General features: G+C 37.9%; 1 protein-coding gene across 1 annotated transcript; it reads left to right on the top strand.

The window, feature by feature from the left end:
* The first annotated feature begins 3,715 nt into the window (after positions 1-3,715).
* a2m1 (alpha-2-macroglobulin 1) lies at positions 3,716-27,512 on the top strand. Its single transcript, XM_088427448.1, has 36 exons — positions 3,716-3,873; positions 4,875-5,055; positions 5,718-5,874; positions 6,484-6,536; positions 8,224-8,244; positions 8,608-8,776; positions 8,859-8,943; positions 9,104-9,221; positions 9,304-9,418; positions 9,488-9,597; positions 10,010-10,165; positions 10,446-10,682; positions 10,859-10,922; positions 11,066-11,211; positions 11,690-11,839; positions 12,079-12,279; positions 12,812-12,896; positions 12,983-13,118; positions 13,219-13,444; positions 14,069-14,195; positions 15,630-15,751; positions 16,771-16,822; positions 18,059-18,142; positions 18,237-18,413; positions 18,565-18,646; positions 20,492-20,648; positions 21,280-21,354; positions 22,704-22,866; positions 22,969-23,165; positions 23,244-23,459; positions 24,325-24,443; positions 25,094-25,184; positions 25,299-25,367; positions 25,998-26,103; positions 26,314-26,355; positions 27,136-27,512. The coding sequence occupies exons 1-36, from the start codon at positions 3,791-3,793 to the stop codon at positions 27,156-27,158; spliced, it is 4,395 nt and encodes a 1,464-aa protein (XP_088283574.1). The 5' UTR covers positions 3,716-3,790; the 3' UTR covers positions 27,159-27,512.

The raw sequence follows: 27,512 nt of genomic DNA on the forward strand, positions 1-27,512 counted from the left end.
TTGAGCTTGAAAGGGAGGCTCCTCCCACCTGCGGTCTCTTCTGAAGGTTTCTTTTTTTCCCCAGATGGGTTTTTGAGTTTTTCCTTCCCCTTCTGGGAGCTTTGTTTAGGGAATGCTATTGTGTATTTATGATGTTCTGTATGACTTATTTTTCACCTGTGGAGCTATGTAAATAAACTCGACTTGATTATTGAAACTAACAATTTCAGGTAACTATATTATTCTGATATAAAGAAAAACAGCTAAATGCTCTCATGAGCACCAATGAGCTGTGAACTACAAATACTTGTAGATCCGAAAGGTTTAAAATGCATCAAAACAATGCTGTCAAAAAATGTGAACCAACAACATTGAAGAACATGAAACACCACATAAAATTCTTTAGACGTATACAAAAAGGGAAAAACAGGCATGCGCGCTGTCTAATACATTGAACATATTCCTGGAATTGGGTATTAACAAGCTATGTTTTCTAGGGATGGGAATGTTTGACTAATGATTCGATTTGATTCTAATATTTGGGTTTCAACTTCATTTAGAATAAATTTTTGACTCAAAAAGATTTGCAATTCAAAACGATTTGGTTGACAATGATTTCGTCAATAAAACATCAATCTATGTGCTTAGATCATCGTGGTCTGTTCCAGTCTGCTTTGCAAGACAGAATGACAAATGGACACATTAAAGCGTGTTTTTTTTTTTTTTTAACATTTATTCAGCTTTGAGTAAATGTTAAAAAAGTGCCCTTTTTTTTTTCTTTCAAAAAAGCCGCATGTGAACCGCAACTTCATTTCTTTTGTTTCATTGACATAACAACCACTAAAATGGAAGACCAAAGCCTTGTAATGTGATTGTATTGTATTATAAAAATAAGTGACTTGATGGGCCATTTGTTGTAAATAACATCAATTTCATACTCATCATTCTCCTTGATATATGTAAGCTTTTACAGATTTTTGACTACAACTTCTGCATGTGTCATGCACTCTCTGAATAGAATTCTGTGAGATTGTGCTCATCGTCAGCTCATGTTCCACGTTCAGTGTGGGATTATGTTTGTCCCCGTTCTTTGGAATTTTGGTTGAATATTCCTGTAAAAGCTTGTCATTAAAAAACGGCTTTGGTTCACTGACTTAATTGAGCCCTGCTTGTCCCAGAGGCACAAAATGCTGCTTTGAACATCCAAATCCCCATGCAAGTTATTCTCTCAGCGTCTTTCCATGTCTACAAGAGTGTGCCAATATGAACTCTGTAGAAAAAAAATAAATGCTGTTCTATATCCTTTTAGCATTGTAACATTGAAATGGCCACGGAGCAAAGACCACCAAAACTGCCATAAATTGAGTTTACGAAAATATAAGACACATTTCTCGCTCCTAGAAAATTAGAATGTCCGATCCCTGCTGTCAGTTATTAGAACATACATGCGGCCTACATTTGCGATCCTTGTGGGCTACCACATTGGCAACATTTGGGAACTCTTGCTCTCAAATAAATTCACATTTCATACAATAAATAAAAAATGAAGATCGATAACAGTTAATGGTTAGACTGATGGATTACCTGTACAAGCTAGCGCCCAACAGTCAGGGTAGGTGTTTTCACCTTAAGAATTAAAGATGACAAAAATTAAATAAATAAAAATACTGGTTCATTCAAATAGTTGATTGATCTCATAGCAAGCGGGGATCAAAGCCCAGAGATGACAAAAGATAAAAGAAGTCCACTGGCGCTAATCTTGCTCCCTTACAAACTCAAATAAATGAAAGTCTCTGTCCGATACACCTGAGGCACTCACCAACAAGATTGTCATAGAGGTTTTTTGATACATTTTTCACAGGCTGTAAAAGTCCGATCACATTAATGTCACATTGGGGAACCTGTTTTACTTATTGACAAGAATGAAGAAAGAGTTTTGCAGTCATACCAGATGCAATACAAAGTGTTACGGAATATGTAGGACAACATTCTGAACTCTTGACACTTACACATAAACAAACAACACGGGCTAGATATTCCCCCTGTCCAATCAATGCAAGCAACTGGTGAACTAGACATCTTCCATTCCATCCACTTTTTTGCACTGTACACCATTATTGCTCACTATGGTCATGATTTAGCTATAACTAAAAGCCATATACGTTAACAAAAGTTAAGACACATTGCGATAATGTCACTTTAAACACACACACATGCGTAAAAACTTTTTTTTTTTTTTTTTTAAAAAGCAAACTTTGGCAGGCGATGCCTCAGGAATGGATTGCATCTGGATAGAAAAGTTAATTTGGGGTTGAGGCCAATGAATAATTTTTGCCCTATTTCATGTTAAACCGACTCAGATTCTAACATACTCAAATTTCAGATTATTTTATTACCTGCTACTGGAAACTACTCTGCAGTGGTCATTTAACTCCCCTTGATGGTTTTGGGTCATCATCGCGTTTTTCTCAAAACTAGGAATTTCAACATGCCAACATTCATATTACTTATAGTTTTAAAGGACATTTTTGTGTAGGATTAGAAAATATCATGTCAGCTGACATAACTTTTATGAAAGGCATTCCATACATTTTTGTAACTGTATTTTTAAACCCTTGCGATTCACTGGCAACCAATTCAGGGTGTCCCCCGCCTACTGCCCAAAGCCAGTTGAGATAGGCGCCAGCAAGCCTACGACCCTTGTGAGGATAAGCGGCTCTAGAAAATGTATGGATAGATGCATTTGTAAACCAGGCGGCATGGTAGAAGAGTGGTTAGCATGTCTGCCTCACAGTGCAGTGGCCTTGAATTTGGATAAGGCTTTCCTGTGTGGTTTGCATGCTCTCCCCATGCCAGTCTGGGTTTTCCTAGGTACTTCTAAACACATGCATGGTAGATAGTGTTTTAGGCACTGTAAATTGCCCTTGGATGTGTTTGTGGGAGTGAATGTTTGTTTGTGTTTGTGTGCCCTGCGATTGGCTGGCAACCAGTTCAGGGTGTACCCCGCCTACTGCCCAAAAACAGCTGGAAGAGGCTCCAGCACACCCACGACCCTTGTGAAGAAGCTGTCAAGATAATGGTTTAATGCATGGCTGTATTTTTAAACCTCTTTTTAAACACAGCGAATGATTACCATTTTACAGACACACATTTTCCTTTTTTCTAGTTACAAAATACCACAGATCCAGCACGTTATTGTCGTTCCGCCCTTGACACGGGTCACTGTAACAATTTTAATGTAATAAATGAGTTGCATTTATTTCATTATACTGTAATTTTCATTTGGAGGAGAGTTCACTGCCCACAGCACTGGCCACGATTAACACCCTCAGCCCTTTACCCGACCTCCAAGAACTGTCATTGTTTTGGCAGGGAGGTTCACAAGCTGGTCAGCATTCCTTTACAGATATTTGCACTCACATTGTGAGCAGAGACAGTGGTGAATAACGTTTTGTAATACAGCACTGACTGTCTCAGTAAACATAAAGAGGTACATAATGTTTTATGTTCAACTGTGGATGGAGTCGAGAAAATTTATAACTGCTTTTTCCCCACCCGAATCTCTCAAATTTCTCATAATTTGTGGACCACTGGCAGTTGGCCTGTCCGGTTTGAACATTTGGCAAGTAAAACACATTTGGCAGCAGGGTGGAGAGCAGTGAACGTGGGGGCAGTGTTTGTGAAGGCGAGGGGGTTGCGGTGGATCGGTGGAGTAGAAAAAAAAGCAAAGTTCAAAAAAAGTTTGCAATCACTTCATCAGTGACTGCCTCACAGTCCCGTCGGAACAACGTGCTGTGTGTGCTGCACAAAAATGGCACCTGTCCTCCGCACTTTGGCGGTCATATTTGCATCTGTCTTTCTGCAAAGTGCGTCATCGGCTCATCTCAATGAAACGTAAGTACATCCAATTTTGACCCGTCTGATGTAGATAATCATAGGTTTTCCGTCCGAAAGATGACATCTTACTTTATTAAGTTATCATTACTTTTTCAATCGCTGACATCCGGATTGTGACTTCTATTTAGTCGTGTAATATGAGTGCATGCGTTTGCACCTACAACTCACTTTGCAACATTGCAAACACGGCATCAAACCAATGTCTTTGTCAAAAAATTTTCCTTGTGGCTCGAATAACTTAAAATTCGCTGCACCATTTATTCAAACTTAGTTAAATAAATTCTCTATTTCTCGTTGGTAGTAGTTTAGGTTTAGATGTTTGAGGCTAGATTACAAGTAGTTTGGAAAGGAAGACATGACAAGTAAGTTATGTTTCCTCACCAGTAGTGCTTCGTTCACGTTTAATTACTAGTTTACTCAACTCTCCTCTTCTGCAAATTGCACGTACGCACACACTTTCTGGGAGTGCTTCACAAGTTATTTTTAATTCTATTTTACCTGAGTAAAAACCTTGAATGGACATGTGAAACAACAATGATCTTGTATCAATTTATGTACTAATTAAGAGCCAAACCCGGATATGTTTAGTCTTTAATACCAAACTTATTGATATTTTGTTGTATGGATGGCCACAGGTTGCATGAAGGATAATTGTCCCTTATTCCTTGGAATGGAAGAATCGCTTAGCTTCTCACTCACTATATGTTGCTGGTACAGAATGATGAACAAAAATAAGTTTTGGTCATTTTTTTTAAAGATTAAAGATAATAATAGTAATAATAATAATAATAATAATAATAATAATAATAATAATAATAATAACAATCAATTAAAACAATCAAGCAAAATTGCATTCCTTACAGGGCAGTTAGGATGCTACTGCAGTTTATTTGGACATTTCACAGAATTTAAGTTAAAAGTGTGTATTGTCTCAAAACAATTCCAGTAACGCGACACGAGTTGTTTCCCATCGGATTGCATGTGTTCTCTCCATCCAGCATCTTTGCCGTGACTGTGAGTTCCCGGTTGAGAGGAGGGGGGAATGAAACGATTTGTGCCCACATCCATGGGCCCACAGAGCCCGTCACGTTGCGTATCACCCTGGACACGCCCTCTGGTCTCAACGTCATCCTGGAGGAGGCAGTCAAACAAGACTATTACCAGTGCGTGAACTTTCAGGTCTGTTTATCCATTTGTCCATCCATCATAAGATCCCAAATTCTCTAGCTGGCGTTCAGGCTATCAGTTATCGCTTTAGCAAATAACTGCTCTGGACTGCCTCACTACAGCGAGTTGTTACGCAACCAAACAGGCCTGTCTCATTGATTCATTTATTTTTTTTTTTTTTAATGTGAAAATGACAACTCAAGTAATATCAGTCTGTGTTTTGATTACACTCGATTCCCCTGAGTTTAACCCTGACTGTGTCAGAATTGCTTTGGCATTTCTCAACTTGCATTTCAACAAAGGCCGCTTTCTCCTGGAGACCAGCAATGTACCTGCATTCCCGGAAAACATTCCCTACCCTCACCCCTTAGTCCGTAGCACACACACATATTCACGCCCCTTACACATTTTGGAAGCAGTCACTGCCCCTTGTTATGTAATAACAGCTCCATTTGCATTATGAAAACAAGTGAAAACATATGCTTGAAAGTATGCGGTTATTTCATAGTTGACCTTACAAAGTTATTTCTGTTGCAACACAGGGCCTCTTGCGATTATAACTGTGATTCTCACATTCGAACAAGAAGCTTATACAGCCGTTTCTCATTCTACCACTCTCGCAATTTACAATCCATCTGCTGTCTTCTCTGAGTGTGTGTTTCATGGCACTGTAGGTCCCAGTATTGCGCATTCCTGCTGTGGCAATCGTAAATGTCACTGTGAAAGGAGAGAGTGCCACCTTGAGCAAGAAGACCACAACTTTCATTGAACCCCCCACTTTCATCCACATTATCCAGACTGATAAACCGATCTACAAAGCTGGACAAACTGGTAAGCATCATGCTCAAAATATTGAGAGGCTCCTGTCTAGTCAGTCAGTTACATTTAAGGATAATTTCTCAGCCAGAAGAGCTGATTGTAGCCTCAATTCACGAATCTCTCTGCATCCTCAAGGCACTGGTCAAAGCCAAGTTCCTAACACATGCCCACTAGTGATATTTGAACACCGCTTTTCATAATGGAATATGATTTTGAAAGTGCATTGTTGTGTTGAAGTCACAGATTCAACAAATTGGCAATGCTAGCAGTACTGAGAATTCTGTCTGTAAACAAACTGACATCAGCCACAGCTACTATATTGGTAGTAAGGCTTGGGGCAAAAAGTTAACCAAGTCGGGTGGTCGACTGCTTCGAGGCGGCGCTGAAACCATGTTCCATTTCCATTTTATGTTTCCTTTGGCTTCTTTATAGTATCCTTTATTTTGCTCTTTGTCTTGCAAATGCATTTTCCATGTTTGTTTTCTACCTTGAGAACCACCTGGGAACTCACAGTCAATATACATTTTTTTTAGAAAATTTTAAAAAATATTTTACCTGCATGTAATGTCCAGTATTTAAAGCTATTACTTTATTTAATTAATTGCCTATATACATTCACAGTGCGATTCCGAATTGTTTCCATGGATACCAGTTTCATCCCTGTGGACCGACTTGTAAGTTTTCTATATTTTTTTCCTTCCTCGTAATTGGTAAACTGGATGCAATGGTTAACTTTGTGGTGATTTTAGGGAAATTTTAAGAGCAAGCCTCTTTTATTTTTGTTCAAAAGAGTGGGAGGTGAACGGAGAGCTGTTTGTTGGTTTTTGAAGCCAGCGTGGGTGTGATGTGCTGTGTGGAGTAGTGTGATAAACATGCTGTCAGAGTTCATTTGCCTCACACTGCATTTGACCCAAACATCTGAATCAATAGAGGCTCAAGGCCTTTTCCATTTGCGGGAAGACAATCTGCTACCCATGATGGGCATATGATAAACTGAATTAGGAGAACTGCACCAAGGTAGTTTTTTTTTAACCTCTTTAACCCCTGCAGAGTATGTATATTGATTTGGTATTTGTTTCATTTTTATTTTTAAAAAAAAAAGCTACAACAACAACAAAACCAAATCTTTTAAATTGGAATTGCACATATTTTATGGAAAAAAAAATCAAATCTGACATTGCTAACCACAGATTAAATATGAGTGAACACCAATTCCTCATTAAATTTAAACCTAATCAAAGAACAAAAAAGTGCAGTACAGCATGCCCTGAAACATTACCAGCCTTGACACTTATCTCAAATACTATGTTGTACTTAATTTTCAAGATAATCAAAGGTCAGCTCGTGCGCATTAAACTAAGCACCTCAGTCTTGAGGTCTACACCAGAAGTTTTCTGAACATTCCGATGCCACACCTACACACTCCACAACCCCTAGCGAGCATATTTCAACGTGATCTAGCCGTTTCTATGATATTCCTTTACTTTATCTTATCTTCAGTTCCTCCATTCCTCCTTTGGCATTTTGACCTGTGAGAGCATCTTATCCACAGTCAGTTTGTGAAAAAAAAAAGATAAATGTACAGGTAGAAAATTTTAAATGCACAGGGAGAAGCAGTTTGACGCAACAATCTCTTTTAAAACGCTGTTTTACTTTTGTAGGCATTCTCTAGGTTTTGTTCACTTCCAATATGATATTTTTTTATTAGATAATATGATATATTATATTGTAGGGCTTCACAGTACTGGAAAATATGCATTTTGGGTCTTGAATATTGCGATATCGAATTTTTATTTATATATATATATATATATATATATATATATATATATATATATATATATATATATATATATATGAATTTACATGATTTTGATATACATACTGTATATACATACTATTCGTAAACTTCTGGTTCAAGGTATACATAACTATATGACGTATGATGACTTTGTGACACATGCTTGATTTCAGTCGCTAAAGATTAGTTTTCAAATGTTTCTGTAAGTGTCCAGTAGGATTAATCTGATATCAATGTCACCATACCTTTGAGTGGAAATTTAACCTGCTATGTTATTTTGTAATTAGCAATGGAAACATGAAGCCTATGACGCTCTTGTAATTTAAAAAAAAAAAAAAAAAAAAAATCAACCCTCGAGATGATGCTCTTGGTTTCAAACTTAAAAGCTAGTGCAATCCAAATACGTTAAATTTTCACTGCAACTTGAAACCACGACTGCCATCTGTAGTAGCAAAAAAAAAAATCAAATGTGGTTCATGACGCTTCATTTACCCTTTGCTAGTTGTGATTTATATCCACCAATTAATGAATTTGACTGATTGATATTTGTTCTTTTTCAGTACAAAGAGGTGGCGCTCGAGGTAAGAATGCCGTTTTGAGCCACAACCGCGGAGCTGAGAGCCACACTGAAGGGGGCGGGTGGGGTGGGGGTGGTGTGGTTTGTCTAATTTGAAACATATACAAGAGTAACTTGACTGGATCAATGGCATGAATCTCAGAAGAATTGTGCATGCACGTTTTAATGATCTCAAATGACTCACGCCGTTCCTAATGTAACGCGATGAAAATAGAATGTTGACTTTTAATTTAAAGGAGATTTTGATCAAAGCTGGAATTCCCAGTGATCATGTGCCGAAGAAAGGGGTTAAAATCAAAACAAAACAATGTTGTATCTTTTCAGCTAGTCTGGTGACGGTCATTTTTCTGTCTGTCTGTTAATGTAGGATCCCTACTCCAATCGAATCACTCAGTGGTTGGATAAATCTGTTTCTGGTGGCATCCTTGATCTTTCCCATCCCATGATTCCAGAGGCAGAGCAAGGAACCTACCACATTATTGCCTTCACGGACAAAGGAGAGAAAATCTCCCACAGCTTTGAAATCAAAGAATACGGTTTGCTGCATAAATGTTGTCCTCGCTTAACCATTCTTTTTGTGTTCAATTGGATTGATTTGTACTGTATATATTTTTGTAGTTTTGCCCAAATTTGAAGTAAATGTTCAGCTCCCGAGTGTGATTTCAATTTTGGATCAGCAGGCCACGCTTAAGATTTGTGGAAAGTAAGTCTCATTTTTGGAAGAGATTTCAAACGTTTTGCAAAAATTCAAATCTATTTGAGTTTCATTCCATTTGTTTCAGCACACTGCCGTCGTCATTACTACAAGTTAGAAATATAAAGGAAAATTTCTGCATGAATTTCACTTTTTGTTCTCCCTGCAGATACACTTACGGAAAGCCAGTTATCGGCTCGGTCAAGGCGGAGTTGTGTAGGGATGCCGTTCGATTTCACTGGCATTACTCATTGGATTCAAACATATGCAAGACATATATACTGACAGTGAGTAGCTAACACCTAATTACAATTGTTTCTTCATGTAAATCCATGAACTGTATTGATCTAAAAAATGACTATCTTCCAGACTGATAGCAGAGGCTGTGCGACACAAATAGTCAGTTTAGCGGAGTTTGCTCTCAACAAGAGTATATATGATGATAACTTTGTGGTGGGTGCTGAACTGGAGGAACTTGGCACAGGTAAGTTGCTTTATTTACACAACATTCATCTTACCTTTTTTTAATCACCACACTGTATTTCCTATTAAGGGGTGATTCTGAAGGGTTCAGGGCGGACAAGCTTCACTGCCCGTATCAGAACAGTCACTTTTGAAGATGTACCTCAAGCATACAAGCCTGGCATCACATTTGAGGGGAAGGTAGTCTTTTTTATTTTTAATTTATTTTTTTTTAATTTATGAAAGCCAAGAACTATGACAAAGCAATGAAGCAAAAGACAAATTACACTTATTGATTCATTGAAATAATTTCTTTTTCTGTAAATTATTTCTTTATCTATTTATGTATTTATTTACTTTGTTTCAAATATTATTTTGTTGTGTTTTTCTGAGAAAAAAAGAACGAAACATATCATGAAGCTACCAATCTCATGGCCAAACCATACTTGACCACACCATTAATATTAGATTGATTTCATGCATGGATTTTGACATGTTCCATTATATTGGTTATTTAAGCCACTATTTCAATGCTAAAGAATGTTTGTCCATCTTTAGATTGCATATGTTTTTTAATGGCTGAACATATTGTCCTCAATCATCTCTTTTGCAGGTGAAAATGACAGGTCCAGACAAACAACCTGTGGCCAATGAGTCTGTCTACTTATTTGCCCCCGACTCAGTCAACTTGACGCTCACTACAAACGCAAAAGGCATGGCCTCGTTTTCACTGGATACCAGCGACTGGAGGGACAAAGTGCAACTTAGGGTTTGTGATTTATCGGTTTTAGGCCACTGTGAAGCAAACGAGAGAAACGATTTCATTCACTTACAGAATTACGGTAGTATACTAAAACTACTTCAAAAACAGCATAGAGAATGAGATGAGATATTGATGTGTACACATTAATTTGCCTACTGCAAGGTAATGAATGAAAATCATATTAGAAAGACAAGTTATCAGAATCTAACGTTGACTCGATTGACTCTACATTCATAGTCGCGACTAGCTTAGCTTTTCACCGTTACTTTTTTTTTTATGTTACCAGGCCAAGCCCAGATTGGTGGATGATAATGAGCCATATGTTCCCAATATCCGGAAACCGGAGTACATGACGGCCTACCTTGACATTTCTGCCTTTTACTCCAAGAGTAGTAGTTTTCTGAAGCTCATGCAGGTCACTGGGAAGATCTCTTGTGACAAAGATGCCACGGTACGAGCTCAGTACATTATCCAGGGACAGGAGCTCAAGAAGGGACAAGAGACCTTAAACTTTTTCTACTTGGTAAGTCAGAAGAATACTGAGTGAAGTATTGAAGAATACTCAGTTACATCGAAATAGCAATACCTGTCAGAAAAATCACAAGTCACTCGGTTCCTAAAATCGTTCAGCCCTCTGTAAGAATAACACATACTATTAAATATGGAAGTCAAATTTCACTTTGTACATTTAATCCTTAGGTGATGTCCAAAGGTGCAATTGTGCAGCATGAACGTTTCCCGGTCTCTGTCAAAGAGGGTGAAGGTAATATAATTTAATTTTAGTTTATTTAACCGGTACAGAAAATAAATCAAATGTAATTGTAAGGACTTGCAGGATTAAGCACTGTTTTCCATTGCTTGTGACAATGTAGATTTCATTGGACATGTGACATCTTGTTCTTACAGTGAACAAAGGGGAGTTGACCATACCACTCAACCAGGTGATCGAACTGGCACCCTATGCACAGGTTGTAGTTTACACTATGCTGCCTGGTGGCGAGATCGTGGCAGACAGCATGGACTTCCCCATCAAGCTCTGTCTCAAGAACAAGGTTGTACTCAGTGATTTTCATTTACACAATGAACAAATCATATGATCTTTTGTTTTCATAAAATTAGTGGAGTAAATAGTGTAAAACGGTGGTCCCCAACCTTTTTATCACCGCGGACCGGTCAGATCCTGACAATTTTAAAAAATATTGACCTATAAAATATTTTCTTTTGTTGTTGTTTTGTTCAGTTGGATGATCTGCTCCTGTCTCTCCACTCAGCCTTTTCCCCTTCCCAAAGATTTCTGTCTCTTACTCATTTTGCTAATTCGTGGGTGAAATTTGTGGGTGAAATAAAAGATCTTTCATAATCAGAAAATACATAAAACTCAATTATTTATTTTGCGGACCCGTATCAAACGATCCATGGACCTGTACTGGGCCGCGGACCATTGGTTGGGGACCCCTGGTGTAAAAATTAAGCCCATTTCAAAATTGAATTTACTGTATTGCCACTGACCACTTGTTGTATTCTGTACAGGTTTCTCTGAAGTTCTCATCCCTCCAGGAGCTTCCAGCGGAGAAAACCACATTGAAACTCCAAGCTCAGCCTGGCTCTTTGTGCTCTGTTCGAGCCATTGACCAGAGCATCCTATTGCTGCACTCGGAGAGGGAACTCACAGTTGGCTACGTAAGAAAGCTTCAACTTCACACCAAAATATGACTCACTTGTATATCCTTTCATGAAATATAAATAAAGGACTTTGATTTAATTTAGGGTGACACAGTAGACACCTTGCTTCACAAGAAGAAGGTTCGGTGTTGAAATCTGTTTTTCGTTGGGGCCTTCCTGTATGAAATTTACATGCTCTGACTTTGGGAATTCTTGATAGGCACTCTATTGACAATACTGTGTTAAACTCTGTGCAGATGTACAATCAGCTGCCTCTGCAGAAGCTGTCAGGGTACTCGCATCAGGTTGAAGACTATGAGCCATATCCCTGCTTTCATGAGCCCATGCCAGAGCCTGAACCTGAAATATTGGTGGATGCTATAGAGGATCGACGGCGCAAGCGCTCATTTTACTTTGGCCCAACCAATCAAAAGGATGACGTTTTCAACATCTTTAAAGTAAGGATTTAATTGGATTTGACTATACTGTCAAGAGTGGAACTTTAGTGTTGGGCAGTGGTTCTTAAATGAGGGTACTAGTACTCCTGGGGGTACTTGAAGGAACTTCAGGGGGTACTTGAGTTTTTAAATTAAAAAAACAAACAAATAAACATGCAAAAATCCTTTAAAAGGAATTATAGCCGTTGTATTTAAACGATGCCTCAATATTGGATGTGATCAATTGGAGCAAGTACCTAATTCATATACGTATCATTTTGGTTGGTGTGACTCTTGACAGCCATTGCAGTTTCATGCATGGCTCCTTGAGAAAATGAAATTTAAACGCCTGCTGCGACATATCTAATTCATTGGTTAACCAATAAGGGTTTATGTTGAACTGATATGTTTCGGGTAATTAAACACTGTGAATGGAGAATTGTTTATTTATGTTCCAACATGTTTGTTTCCCTGTGCGCAAAACAAACTCCATAAATGCGTGTGTGGATGAAAAGAATTGTTTTGCAACTTGACACATGTATCTATGTTTTAGGAGATTGGAGTCAAGCTTGTGACAAATTCGGATGTGAAGAAACCTTACAAGTGCCACCAACATAGAGAAGTCCTTTACTATGATAGTATGTTTACTAGTCCAAATACTTTAATCCCCTGAGCTTCTCACAGATATTTAATTGGAACATGGACATTTTTATGTCTTCCATAGGTGTGGCTGAAGATCATCCAGTAATGATGGCCATCAATGAGATGCCGAGCGGTGGTGTGCGAAGAAAGGAGGAACGGAAAGAGACCATTCGGACATTTTTCCCAGAAACATGGATCTGGGACTTAGTTTCTGTTGGGTAAACATTTTCAGATCACTCAAAATGTCATGAAGAGTTTCCCAGGTTCTCTGCGTTGTTTGAGCTCAAAGCAAGCTGTTGATTTACATGCATTTGTTAGAGACGAGGGTACAGTTAATGTGGAGAAGACAGTCCCAGACACCATCACCAAGTGGGCCGCTGGAGCTTTCTGTGTCTCCCCTGTGGGCTTCGGTGTGGCGCCCACCACGGCGCTGACTGCCTTCCAGCCCTTCTTCGTCAGTCTCACGCTGCCCTACTCAGTCATCCGTGGGGAAGTGTTTACTCTCAAAGCCACTGTTTTCAACTATCTCTCCAAATGTATCATGGTAAATATCACTGAGTCTCGGGTTGAATTAAGGAAATACTGTGTCATTCCTGGCCGTCATGGGACCGGTTGTTTTATAGAAACTAGCACTCATTTTCTGGAATACAAACTTTTGTTGGCTACCGTAGCACTGTGAGAACAGCAATGTGGAAATAAAGAATGACAGCACAGGCTTAACCTGGCCCTTTGGAAAACTTGCATTGCGGGTAGGGCTGCACGACTTTTTAAATGTTAATATCGTCAAGGATCAGCTTAATTAATCGTGGCAGCAGATATCGTGATCGTGACTAAAATTCGATTAATTGCACAGACCTAATTGTGGGTAACGGGGGTCGGGGGGGGGGGGGGGGGGGGGGGGGTGCTTGGGGTTCACATCAGGAGAGCAGACTTAGTGGCTGCTTATCACGCGCTGTGTGTTGGATATTGTAAAAGAAATCAAAGTTTGTGCCCAAAAAGAGACACATGTTCCACCAGATAGGGAACAGTTTACATTTTGCTTATGTATGTATGTGCAATGTAGGTGGGGAAGCAAATTCACTTAACTGTGATAAACAAGAGGAACCCAGTAGGTCTATTCAGTTGTTTACTTCCAGATACTGGCAACATATTTGTGTGTGTGTTACAGGTGAGCGTCACACTGGCTCAGTCTGACACGTATACCTTCAGAAACTGTGACGACTGCCAATACAGTGTGTGTCTATGCGGTGATGAGAGCAGAACCTTCTCTTGGATCGTCACTCCAACTACCATTGGTAATAATGACGATGCCACTTGAAATGATATGATGATTATGCTCGGTCTATTGCTATACAAACTTAGAGGCTATTTTATTCTATCTTGACTGAATATATTTGCAAGCAATGTTATAACTATACATATTTTTAAAATATTAATCATATTACATATATATACATACACACAATTACAATTATATGACCGAATAACAATTTTATGAGTGAGTAATATGTCAACATAAGAACAAGCAAGATTGCAGATAATCTTTAAGTCAATGGCACCATCTTGAGGAGTACAACAAAATAACAAGTGGTTCATGAGGCTTCATTTTACATCACTTGTTACAAGTTCACCAGTTAAGAAAATGTAGTTTGTAAAATTAAATCCAACTACTAAAAATTAAAGGATTGTAACTTGATCACTTCTAAACATTACTGGATTACTCCAATACCAAAAATGTTTATTCTTATATATTTGTCTGGTCTTTTCTGTTTTATGGCTGTTTGGTTTCGTGATTTTCGGGATGCTTGAGGAAGTCAAAGCACAAAAAATGTGTGGCATGCATGTTTAACGCATGTGCACCATGCTGTAGTGATGATGATTTTGTGGTTTTTTTGGTACCCTGAATACATACAGTAATGCCATACATGTTTTGTTTCATTCCCCAAGTCATGATGTGAGACAGAAGATCAAGACCTTGTAAGGCAGATTCAGTATAATTGAAGGAAAGGACATTATTGGAATTAGCATATACTGTGATTGTGATAAAAAAATTCAATATTGCTTGGATTGAAAGATTTTCCCCTTGAGTTGATTGTTTAAAAGAAGAAAGTATAAATGATAAAATGCTGTTGATGCAATGTGGACAATATCTTGCATTTTACACTCGGGAAGACAAAAATAACAAACTTAGTAAATTGAATGGGTATGACAACCTGAAAAGAAAACGTGATGGATTCTGGTACAAATGCTGCATTTGGATCAAGAGCTGCCACAAAAGCTGAAGAGTTTGAATCGCTTCCATCTAGCAGCGATGAGGACGGGGCTCCGCTGAGTGTCAAATCGCGCTGCTCCATCTCCTCTTAGAGGCGTGCTGACAATCACTTGTACTAACATGTCAGGTAGCATCAATGATGAAACACTTGGAAACCGATCCCTCAGGGGCTGATCTGTACTTGGCCTCAGCGAACAATTTTGGGCTGTGAAAGACAGGGAGGGGGTGGGAGATAATTTGGTATGGGGAAAGCATGTATTATAAGGAAACAAATGGGGATTAATGACAGAGAATAAGACTGGATTCTGGGCGAGAAAGCAAAATTCAGAGGCGGTAGGGGGATAAACCCTAAAAATAAATGAGTCCACAAAGCTGTTCACGGTAAATTTGTTGAAGGCTGGACTTGAGATGCATGCCAAAATGTGACCTGCGATTAAGAGTGTTTGTTTGCAAACAGGCAAGGTCGAGCTGAAGGTGAGCGCCGAGGCCCTGAAGACCAACTTGCTGTGTGGCAATGAGGTGGCTTCTGTCCCTGACGTGGGCCGTATTGACACTGTGGTCCGCAGCCTGCTGGTGCAGGTCAGTGCTTGTCAGACGCAACATATTGTACGTGACTATGACCATATTAAATCGGATGTGGTTGCCTCTGTAAGTGGGATGGCGTGATGGCGATTGCAGACACACATAACTGAAAGGGGCCTTAGAAAATAGCATTTTCTTTATGCTGCATTTAAGTGAGCTTATATTTTGTGAGGCTTGGAATACATCCGAGCAGCCTTGAATATTGGCTCTGGTTGTTGTCAGTTTTGAGGGTGTATACTGTAAATGCAATGACTGTATAACTGGGGGAGAAAAAAAAAACATGGACTCATTCAAAATAAACTTTTCAGTTAAATTTGAAATTAGGGAAAGTGGAGAAGTTGACAGTGAACATTCCATAATATTGAAAATCATGTCATTGGTAAAAAATATTTGATACATGTATTGTAAACAAACAAAGCACTAATTATGTTTAGGAGTTGCTAAAATGCGATGACACCCTAGTTCAAAACTACTGTGTTCATTATTTTTTCTTTTATCTAATTTTTGTTGTTCTTCTTTAAAATGTTACCATGCGTGTCTATTACAGTGGATAAATTAAAATATGTTTTGATTGAAGAAAACGGAGGACAAATTGTTATTTGTGGTGACAATATATCATTGATTTTGTTCGTGTTTATTCTAAATATTGTATGTTGTAAAGTTTGTGGAAAAGTTATTAAAAAATATACAACAAAAGAAAGAATATATATATATATATATATATATACAGATAGATAGATAGATAGATAGATAGATAGATAGATAGATAGATAGATAGATAGATAGATAGATAGATAGATAGATAGATAGATAGATAGATAGATAGATAGATAGATAGAGATAGATAGATAGATAGATAGATAGATAGATAGATAGATAGATAGATAGATAGATAGATAGATAGATAGATAGATAGATAGATAGATAGATAGATAGATAGATAGATAGATAGATAGATAGATAGATAGATAGATTAGATTCTAACCGAACGTTTTCTGTATTGTTTTTTCTTGTAGGCTGAAGGTACACCTCAGTCAGTCAGTCACAACGCGCTCCTCTGTCCTGCAGGTACCTTTTTACATCTATAACTTGCTTTGGCAATTTTGGAGCTCTTTGTTTTACTGTCAAATGAATATGATGATTTAGATTGTGATTTTGGTTCGTCTGTATTGTTTGTGTGCAAGCTCATTTAAAAAATGTTTGACTAGTTTGATAAACGTTGAAATAATTATTCAAAGTATTAGATCTGTTAAGTAATTTTATTTTTTGTTGTTATGGCAACAAATGTGGTAGCCTCTCTAATGTGGCCAACAGCCATATGACCTAATCAATGAATGAACTGGAGCTATGCATCTGAGTAGTGAGTTGGTCTAATCCACCAACATAAGTAAATAGGACAGGGACATGCTACCAAGCAACCGCTGGGCGAGGTTTTTCTTTGATGGTGACGAAAAAAAAATTATGACCTCCGGGAAACAACGGTTCTGAGTTGGCTTTGCTTGTAGCGCCGAAAGGGCACAAATTTGATTGAACCCACTGTGAAAGATGTTGTTGAGAAAAACAAACACCAAGGCCGAAGCGGGTGTAATTCAATTCCTGGATCACAAAAGTGTGTCGCTGGTCATGCGGGATGACAACTGCCAGGAGCTGAACATTCTCTGAGCCTTCTATGCGGGGTTGTAAACTTGTATACAGAGATGACGTCACTGCAAAAGTTGCAATTCAAGAATGTGACTGAATACTGTATGTAAACAAAGAAAAAACTGTGATCATTGAAAATGCAGGTCAGACACTTAGTGATGGATTCTACAAAGCATTAATTTCAAAAGCCTGCCAGAGATATTTAAGCTGTTTGTGATCGAAATGTCTCAGAGTGAAGATAAAATGACTTATGCTAAGTTTAAATCAAAGCTCCAAAGTTATGAGGATGTTGAAAACATGCACGCACCTGCATCAGAGGATAATATTTTGACAGAAAGAAGGCAGGTTTGGTATAAAGCCAGATACAGCGAAGCACAATCAAAATGCAGACATTCACAAAATTATGTTGTTTCATTAATGTTTCATTAAAACTCTTCAGACACCCTATAAGTTGAATCTCATGATATGAACACAGTCTGAAAAGTTAAAATCACTTCTATTTAGTTTTTTTTTTGTCACGCATGATAAAACAAATTAAAAGAAAGTTGCCTTTTAAAAGTGGAATTAAGAAATAGTACAATTTCTCATGCTGGAGAGTGATTCATTCAGATCCTATGATATTAAATTATAGTTCACTCGTGCAGTTTTATTTTTTTTTGCCAGGGGGACTGGTGGAAAAGAACATTTCTCTTCTGATGCCAGAGATGTTTGTTGCTGGATCTGCCAGAGCCTATGTGTCTGTACTAGGTATAAAAGCAAACCACAAAACCGTTTTTTCCTCTCATGGACAACATTTTCATTGAATTAAGAAAGCCTTCCTAATGAGAAGCTTTTACTGAAGGTGACCTAATGGGTCGAGCCATGAAGAACCTGGACCAGCTCCTTGCAATGCCGTATGGCTGTGGGGAGCAGAACATGTTGCTCTTTGCTCCCAACATCTTCATTCTAAACTACCTGAAAAGCACAGGTCAACTGACTGCTGAGATTCTAAACAGGGCAACGCACTTCCTCGAGAAAGGTGAGTCAACAGTCCCAAGATATAAAACGGGCTCACAAAACAAGACTATTAAAAATGGATCATTGCAATGGGAGGACATACAGTATTTGTATGTGTGTGGACGCAATAGAGAATGTGACGTGTTCATTTGTGATTTGTGCTTATTATCCAGGGTACCAACGAGAGCTCACCTACAAGCATTTTGATGGCTCCTACAGTGCCTTTGGAATGCGCGATGAGTCTGGAAACACCTGGTCAGTAAGAAACTACGGGTGTTAACCACTATCGTTTTGTTGTATGAAGCAAACAGCCGTACTGACCCTTCTTGATGTGTTCAGAGAACGCTCAGAAAGTGTTTCAACTTCCATCTCTGGCAGAACTTTGGCCAGATCCTGGGGGGCCCAGGGGACTGAGTCTGAGCAAACAATATTGTGCAGCTCTGTTGTTGAGGTGTATCAAGTTCCAAAAGACCGCGATTGTGAACATGATGACCATTTGATATGAAAGATCAATTCTGCTGTTGTTTCACTTTTAGTTTACTGTCACTAAAATGTCTATACCGTATTTTCCGCACTATAAGGCGCACCTTCAGTGAATTGCCCATTTAAAAAATTGTTTTCATATGTAAGGCACAAAGAATAGAAGCTACAGTATTGGCTGGAGTTGCATTAAGCATCCACTAGATGCAGTGGAAGCCCGAAAGGCTATGTCACCAAAACAATCAGATAGGTCATTCAAAGACTTTATGATTATGATTAAGACAATTAGAAATTAAGAATAAAGATGATGTGTGGAAAGCACTATCTGACGAATGGGAAAAAATATGTCTTGATTACATTAAAAGACTGTTTATATCAATGCAAAGATAAATCAAGAATTTAAAAGAATATACATGTAATTATGATTCAATTAAATATTAAATTCAATCTTTTTTAATCAAATTACAACCAAAAACCTTAAAATATGTTGTTTTGTTGGTTTAAAACCAATTTCTGGGATTCATTTTATAAAATTGCTGTTTCTTTTATAAAACTGTTTTTTTTGGGGTTTTTTTGCGCCTTGTCCCCATATAAATTGCCTCAAAATTTGAGCATATATAACATATCAAAATTTCACAGTTGTTATAAAAAATAATTGTAAAAAATGCATTTATAACTGAAATACAGGGGTAAAAATGGAAGATTTTTCATGGTGATTAAGTTATTTTATTTTTATGTCCCCCAAAATTGAAAACTCGAGGTTTGTGCACTATATAAAGCGCACCGGATTATAAGGCGCACTTTCAATTTCTGAGAATTTTTAAGGCTTTATAGAGCGGAAAATAGGGACATGTATTTAGCCTGTCACTGATGTCAGATTACATTTTGATGATTTTCTGAAAAGACCCAACAGATAAAAAAAATGTCAAAACACATAACATAGTGCTATTGCATCATATGTTACAGAACATCTTAAGTACTTAGTGTTTTGTTATATGGTGACTTTATTCAGTTAAAAAAAGTTCACACTTAATTTGATGTGTGACTAAAATCGGCAGCCGAGGTAGGCATACACATCTTTCTGTTTTTGGCACCAGATAATATTCTAACCATTTACTTGATGAGGCTGCCGGCAGGAAGTGTTAGTATTTGCATTTAATGGGCTTAAAGCTCATTGCCTTGGCAGTTGTAACAAACACTTTGGTTTCGCTGAAAGGATGCTAGGTAGTTTGGCACTGGTGTGCATATATGGGGGTGGCTGTTTGTGCAAACAAGGAATCAAGTGGCCAGTCACATTCCTATTTCCTTACAATAGATTGGATAAAAGTGTTTGAATGTGTTTTGCTCGCAAATTAGTTAATGTAGTTCAGTAATATGAGACAAAAATGTTTGACTTGCTGCGGCACGGTGGAAGAGTGTTAGCATGTCCGCCTCTCAGTTCAGAGTGGGATCTTGGTGTCTGAAATCGTTAGGTTGTTTGGGTTCAAAAATGTTGCTGCCGTAATATCACATTCAGTCGACTCCCTTATAGCACAAAGGCTTCATATTACAAACGAATATTATGTAATTGTTCTTGGTCTCTGCTTCGATTTGTTTTCAAAAGTGTGTGCGTCTTTCTAGGCTGACCACGTTTGTGATGAAGTCATTTGCTGGCGCGAGGCCTTACATCTATGTAGATCCCAAGCACATTCTGGATGCCAGGAAGTGGTTGCACGCAAACCAAAGGAGTGATGGCTGCATCACATCTGTGGGGAAACTCTTCCACAATGGCATGAAGGTGATGACGCCAGTATCGTTGTTAACACACATATTGATCCCAGAGTTGTTAGTCACAATTAAACCACTTGTAATTTGAAGGAGATTTGGTTATCCTATTGAAAGGTCTCATGATTAATTGAGTATTCAGATTTTTTTAAGTGCTTTTGCTTGATTAAATCACAATTATAAATACAGCAGACCAAAAAAGCACATTTCCACTTTATAAATGTATTTATTTTTTACACAGTTTTTTTTTCTTAAACTTCGAATTAAACTTGCTCAGTGTGCTTAGCTTCCCACTATTTACCTCTCAAAAAAGCATTAGTGAGACTTCAGACAAATCTTTACCCATATGTATTGGTCAATGAGAGGAAGTGATGTTAGAAACACAGTAGTTACTGTATTTTGCCTGCTGAAACAGCACATTAGAGTAAGCCTGGTCGGTTAAAAAGTGATCAGTAGGAACAGCAACAATATCAAGCTGTCAGCATCAAAGTGGGCAGAGTGAATTAAGTCAGTAAAACTGTGTGTGTGTGTATATATATTATATATATGTATGTATGTATATAGAGGTACTGTTCCTATCTGCTGTTTCAGTGCAATAGAACCAAAATAAAATGTCTAGAATGATTGTTTTAATGTCCCATCAGGGAGGAGTGAGTGACGACGTGTCCCTGACGGCTTACATCGTCGCCGCCCTGTTAGAACTGGACTCTGACATTGACGTGAGTCAGACGTCACTCCCGTATTGCAACCTCATGTGATGTCGGTTTTACTGGATCTTTATTTGAAATTTGGGAATATGTGTTGATGTTTTTGTGTTAATCCGACCTTGCCTGTTGTGTTTTTAGCTGTTTCTGCCAGTCAGTCCACAATTTTCAACAATCCTCTTTTAATGTTCTTGATACAGTATAACACAAGTTTCTTAAGGTTATAGTCAAATATGTCAAATGTCACATTTAATATCGGTGCCTTGTTCTTATTTCATCAAAATTTTACTACCAGGGAAAATTTGCTCTTTTGTTTTGTTTTGTCTTTGCATTCAAACAAGCCATTTTTCCTCCTCAAATTCTTTGCATTATTTTTTCACTCACAGTTACAAGGTATGGTAATGTGGTTGACATGCAATTATTCCAAGATCACAAATCACAGCTCACTTAACCAGGAACTTTAACAACATAGTTGAATTCACTCTGCATTCATATTAGCCCTTTTTTATGCAAATAATATCCTTTGCTTAGCCTGTCCATTTCCGCAATTCCAATTGAACTTTCAAATGACTCTTATACACCCACAAAATTTAGTCAATCGACCTTGGCCCCATGCTGTCAACTTCACTAAACATTTTGAGTATGTGCCGCTTGTCTGGAACTAACGCTGTGGGATAAAGCTAATTTATGCATGTAAACATTTTGACTTGGTGTCTGTTGCTTTGGATCTATTCCAAGCTTAGCTGCCAATTGGTGGGAGGAGAAGTTTGTTTAATAAATTACCCCCGCTGTCGACAGCATGGAAAAAAAAAAACAACAAAAAAAACAACCTCGTAGAAAGCCGTTAAGTGATTGACTCTGTTGTGTAATATGAAATGTAATTGGGACACAGGCAGAGCAAAGACCAAGAACAACTTAGAAGCATGATGCAATTCTCAATAATGTAATTCATACAATTGACAAAATTCTTAAAACTTAATTAAAATGGCCTTCTCTAAATGCAAACTTAAAGGAATATTTCTTACTGTCGTCTGGTTTAACTTAGGCAAACACAGTAATAGCTGGGACAGGAAAAGGAATGAAAATTCTCTCACCCAGTTATCAGAGGATAACTCCTAAAATGTTCTTATCATTCTAACAATCGGCCTCTTCACCTTGTGTCAGATCTGTCATTTTACTACGATTGCACGTTACAATGAAATACTTTGGTAAAATGTACTTTTCTTTGGAGAGCCTGCCCATCTACCGTTTACCATCGAATATGTATTTTTTGTGAGTTGTCCATGACTGAGTAGCAAATTCATCTTTTTGCTGGTGTACAGACTTTTGGATTGATGGGATATTTTATGCGTGTTTCATGGCAGGATCATATAATCCAGAAGTGTCTGGGTTGTCTTAAAGAGGCAGCGGGCAATCTGGATAACTTGTACACCACAGCACTGATGTCTTACACCTTCACTCTGGCAAAGGACGAGGACATGAGGATCAAACTCATCACCTACTTGCACCAGAAGTCTAGTACAATGGGTACATCAAACTACTCATTTGTTAGTTACCGCAATGTTGGACAACGTCAAGTTTACCTGTCATTTTTGTGATTCATTTTGATTGCTAATGTTCATGTGACAGGGGGAACCCGTCACTGGAGTCGAGAAGGTGCTTCCGGCTCAGGACTAGATTCTCTGGAGGTGGAAATGACCTCATACGTGCTGCTGGCATTGCTCTCGGGGCCTGCCCTGCCAGATTTTGGTCTGGACTATAGCTCTGGTATCGTGCTGTGGCTTACACAGCAGCAAAACCCGTACGGAGGCTTCTCTTCCACACAGGTAGGTAAAGCTGCGAGCAGGAGTCGAGAGAAGGTTCTACCATCTGGACAGAGCAAATGACTCATCATGCCTCCTCAGGACACTGTGGTGGCCCTCCAGGCCCTAGCGAAATACGGTGCCGTCACTTATAGCGTTGAGGGCCGGACCACAGTGACGGTGACGTCATTAGGAGGTCTCAACAAGGAATTCATGGTGAACCAGAGCAATCGGCTCCTTTACCAAGAGGAGAAGCTGAGTGACGTGCCCGGAGAATACACCATTAAAGCCGAGGGGCAGAGCTGCGTTTTGGCACAGGTATGATGTTACCTGGCAACATATTCATGTTTTTTGACAGGCTTACCGTCTGCATGTTTATTATTGCCAGTTAATTGAAAACTGTAATCATGTCCCAGCAGATCATTTATTGGGTTCGTAGCTGTTGGAAATAAAAATACGGTATTAATATTGGACTACCATTGCTGTTATTATCACAGTCTTTCATAACATGATTATCATTACCGCAATTATCTCAAATATTAAGTAGTCTAATGATATTAGTGAAAGAAAGGTCAAAAGAGAAAAATCTGAAATGTGAACTGTTTTTTTTCATGCAGAAAATGACCAAATGTCTTTATATATCGAAATAAAATCAGTGTGTTTTGTTTGGAAAACAATAATCAACATTTTTGTCTATTTTATGTCATATTGCTGATGAAACTAGGAACAAAATCATAAGTAATTCATGTTGTGCACCGTCAATTAGAAATTATGTCCGGTTTTTGAATAAAGGAGTGGAGAATAATCATTTTTAATTCATTCATTATTGAATTGATTAATCCATGATTAAATAAATGCATATACGATAAAACTGTAGATTTCACAAAAGGTTTTGCTTGGGTATATGCTGGATTTGCTTTTGTTCCTGGAAAAGGTATAAAATAATTCCTTCGGCTCTAACAAATAAATCTAATCAAGCCATTCACTGCCATTGAAGGATATAGATGTCAAAGATCCAATTTTACTATGCTGGCATTGAAACCGTTAATGCCTAATTAAAAGTCAATACAGAATGAAAATTGAGGCACACGCAGTCATTTGATTCCTACTACTTGTTTTCTACATCATGCATTTGTGAGGCAAAACTAGTTTAAGAGCAAATGTTGATCATGTCCTCCTCCAGATCGCCATGCATTACAATGTCCCCCCTCCCCCCGACTTTTCTGCATTCAACATTTCTGCTACCACCATGTCGAAGTGCAACTCCAGCAAGCCACAGCTCATCCTCTTTGTCCATGCCAGGTAAGTGTGTGAGCGTTTTTCTGTGTCTGCCTGCACAGATTACAAATGGACACATTTTTCGAACAAATGTGATTAGCAACCATAAAACATCTTCTGAAGCATTTTGAAGCCCGGTTATCCGTATTTATTTTATACTTTGCCCCTTGTAGTATAGTATAATGCAGTCTTTTAAAGTAAGACAATAATCTAAAAAAATATTTTTTACATGTGCTGTGTTTTTTTCAGCTGTTGATGGTCATTCGACAAATAAACATCAATTTAACTACTGTGTGAATATTTTGAGACTTTCATATATGTTTTAATATACTGAATGAGTCATTTTCCACAGATGTAATGAATCAAAAAATGTAAAGTGTAATTTTGTTCTTAGTCTCAAAACGGTGCTGCTATCAAGCCATCTAAATTTAAATATGTTTTCAATTTTATTCAATATTAACGCTAGAACAACCCTCAACACTTTTTAGCCGTAAAATATTTCTCTTCTTTATAATGCATTATTTGAGTGTAACAACTTATACTCGGGAGTGACTTATAAGATTGAAAAATACGATGAATCAGTTTGAAGATGGGTGCTCTTTTGTTGGGGGGGGCTTGAGCACCAACTTGCGTACTTCTGCAAAAGTTGCAGGGAAGCCAATTTGTGTTTGCAGGTACCAGGGCAGAAGAGAGGAGACTAACATGGTCATCATTAACATCAAACTCTTGTCTGGACACATTTTGGAAAAAAGCTCTCTGGATATGGTGAGTTCATTTTTTTAATATTTATTTTAATATTTTAATATTTAATATTAAATATTTGTGTCACCTGTTATCGTTTGAATGATTTTAATGGTAGTATTCAATGTGATGCTCCAGTTAAAGAGCGACTTCTCAGTGAAGCGTGTGGACCTGGATGAAGGTTTTATCAACATCTACTTGGATGGGGTATGAAGTTGATTTATTTTTCCATCTGTAAAATATTTCACATTGAAAGCATTAAACTTTCAAATTTAGCGGTGTTGAATTGTATTAAGTTTTGGTGAAATTTTTTCAATATGTCTGCACAAGGAGCAAGCCGAAACCCATTGCTAGCTATAGGTGATATGATTCCTCTATTCAATTATACGTTTATTTGATTTTATGAGCATAAAATGTAATGTATTTTAAAGCACTCGTGTCTTGCAATACTGTTAATGGTTTTATTGCTCAGATTGAGTGATTTCAGAAGAAATATGATGGTGTTAATATGTGAGAATTCACTAAGCACACCAAGGAAAAAACACAATTTACGCTGACCAATCTTTCTTCCTCCTCAAGTGATTAATTTGGTTTTCTCAAGGATGAAGAGCCTTCATATAATCAAATGAGATTACCCTTTGTGTCCGTTCGAGTGAAGGCCACTATTTTGCAAAATATCTTTACGCATATGCCAAGCGGTAACACAAAATTTTGGCTGTCCTATATTTTCAGTTTACTGTGTGGTGCTCTGATACCACACTATTCATGTTGCGGATCCAGCTATACTATCACACTTGCATGTGTTGTTTTTTTTTTTTTTTTTTTTTTTTTTTACAGCTGAAGAAAGGTGAGACAGTGATTTACAGCATGACACTGGAGCAAGACATGCCCGTTAGGAACCTAAAAGCGGCTGTGGTAAAAGTGTACGACTATTATCAGACAAGTAAGAACCTCTTTTGTTGCAGTAATGCCTGTGTCTGTCATATTTTCGAATCAAACACTGGCATGTAACCATAATGTCCTTGTATACTACAGTTTATTGCACGTATTTTTATGCCATTTATTTTATAACTTTTTGCTGCTTTACTCTTCTCCATTATTAAACTATTTCTTCTCTCTGGATGACTTCAAGATTATTTTATCTTATTTGCAGGTGATGTGGCTGTGACAGAATATGCATCCCCTTGTGCAGAGAGTAAGTCATCTGGATCCAAATTATCATATTAAATCCCTTTACATTTCTACATGCATTATCATGATGAAGCAAGGAGGTTGAGGTGCTCAAAAGTCATAACTTAATATGGCACAGAGGCAAAATAAACAAGAACAAAACAGTTACAAAGGTATAAATCGATCCAAAACATAAAAAACAAGAAAAGACAAGACTCATGGCAGAGAGACAGTGATAGTTGACATCGACAATAACCTGACAACTAACAGAAAGAACACTAGGAACTAAATACACTCAACACTAACGAGATAACACGAAACAGCTGGACAGGAACAACAGGCACAGGAAGTTGATTGGTCAACACACAAGGAAGGTAAAACACACAGGTGGACACAATCACACAAACATGATCAGACACGAGGGGAAGAAAGCAGTCATGTGACACATACCTCAAAACCACACAACTAGAAAACAACAAAAACAAAACAGGAACCCACCAACACACACCACACAACAGAACATGAAATTAACATACATTTTCACACTTGATCGAAAATTTGAAAAATAGACTAGAGCAACCACAAACGCTGCATACTGTAGCTTTCCTGACTGCTTCGCCTGGGGTGATGAAGTTCAAATGCACTGACTTTTTTTCCTTAACTGGCGTTAAATGGGGTCATAGTGGGAGAAAATTATGAATTTACATTTTTGACACACTATGACGACACATATAAGGAACACTTATTATAACATTTTGAATTATGCCAATGCTAGAAATATATATCAATTGTGTTTGCTTTGCAGGTGATGTTATCAATCAGCTTTAAATGAACATAGAGAAGACAAACGGTCATACCTGAAGACTAGATGTTCATCCAACTTGAAGATGTGTTTCTTCCCTTCTGTGTTTTGATTATAAAGGATCCCTGTGATTGCAAAAGATGTCGTTTCACTTTCTGTGTTTCAAGTTCAGAATTTGCTTGCCTTAACCTGAACACTGGAAATCTTATAACACTTTTAACACTCTCAAGTAAGGTTTAATAGTACTATGTGACTGCGGGTATACGTGCGTATATGATGGGTATACGTATATGTTGCGAACTGTTTTTTTTTTTCATCACCTCAATACCATACAATAATCTCATCTGTATTCCATCAAATAAAATTGAGAATGAAAATAA

This window comes from Hippichthys cyanospilos, chromosome 11 (genome assembly GCF_059441005.1).
Source record: "Hippichthys cyanospilos isolate Australia breed blue-spotted pipefish chromosome 11, RoL_Hcya_1.0, whole genome shotgun sequence".
NCBI classification, from domain to species: domain Eukaryota; kingdom Metazoa; phylum Chordata; class Actinopteri; order Syngnathiformes; family Syngnathidae; genus Hippichthys; species Hippichthys cyanospilos.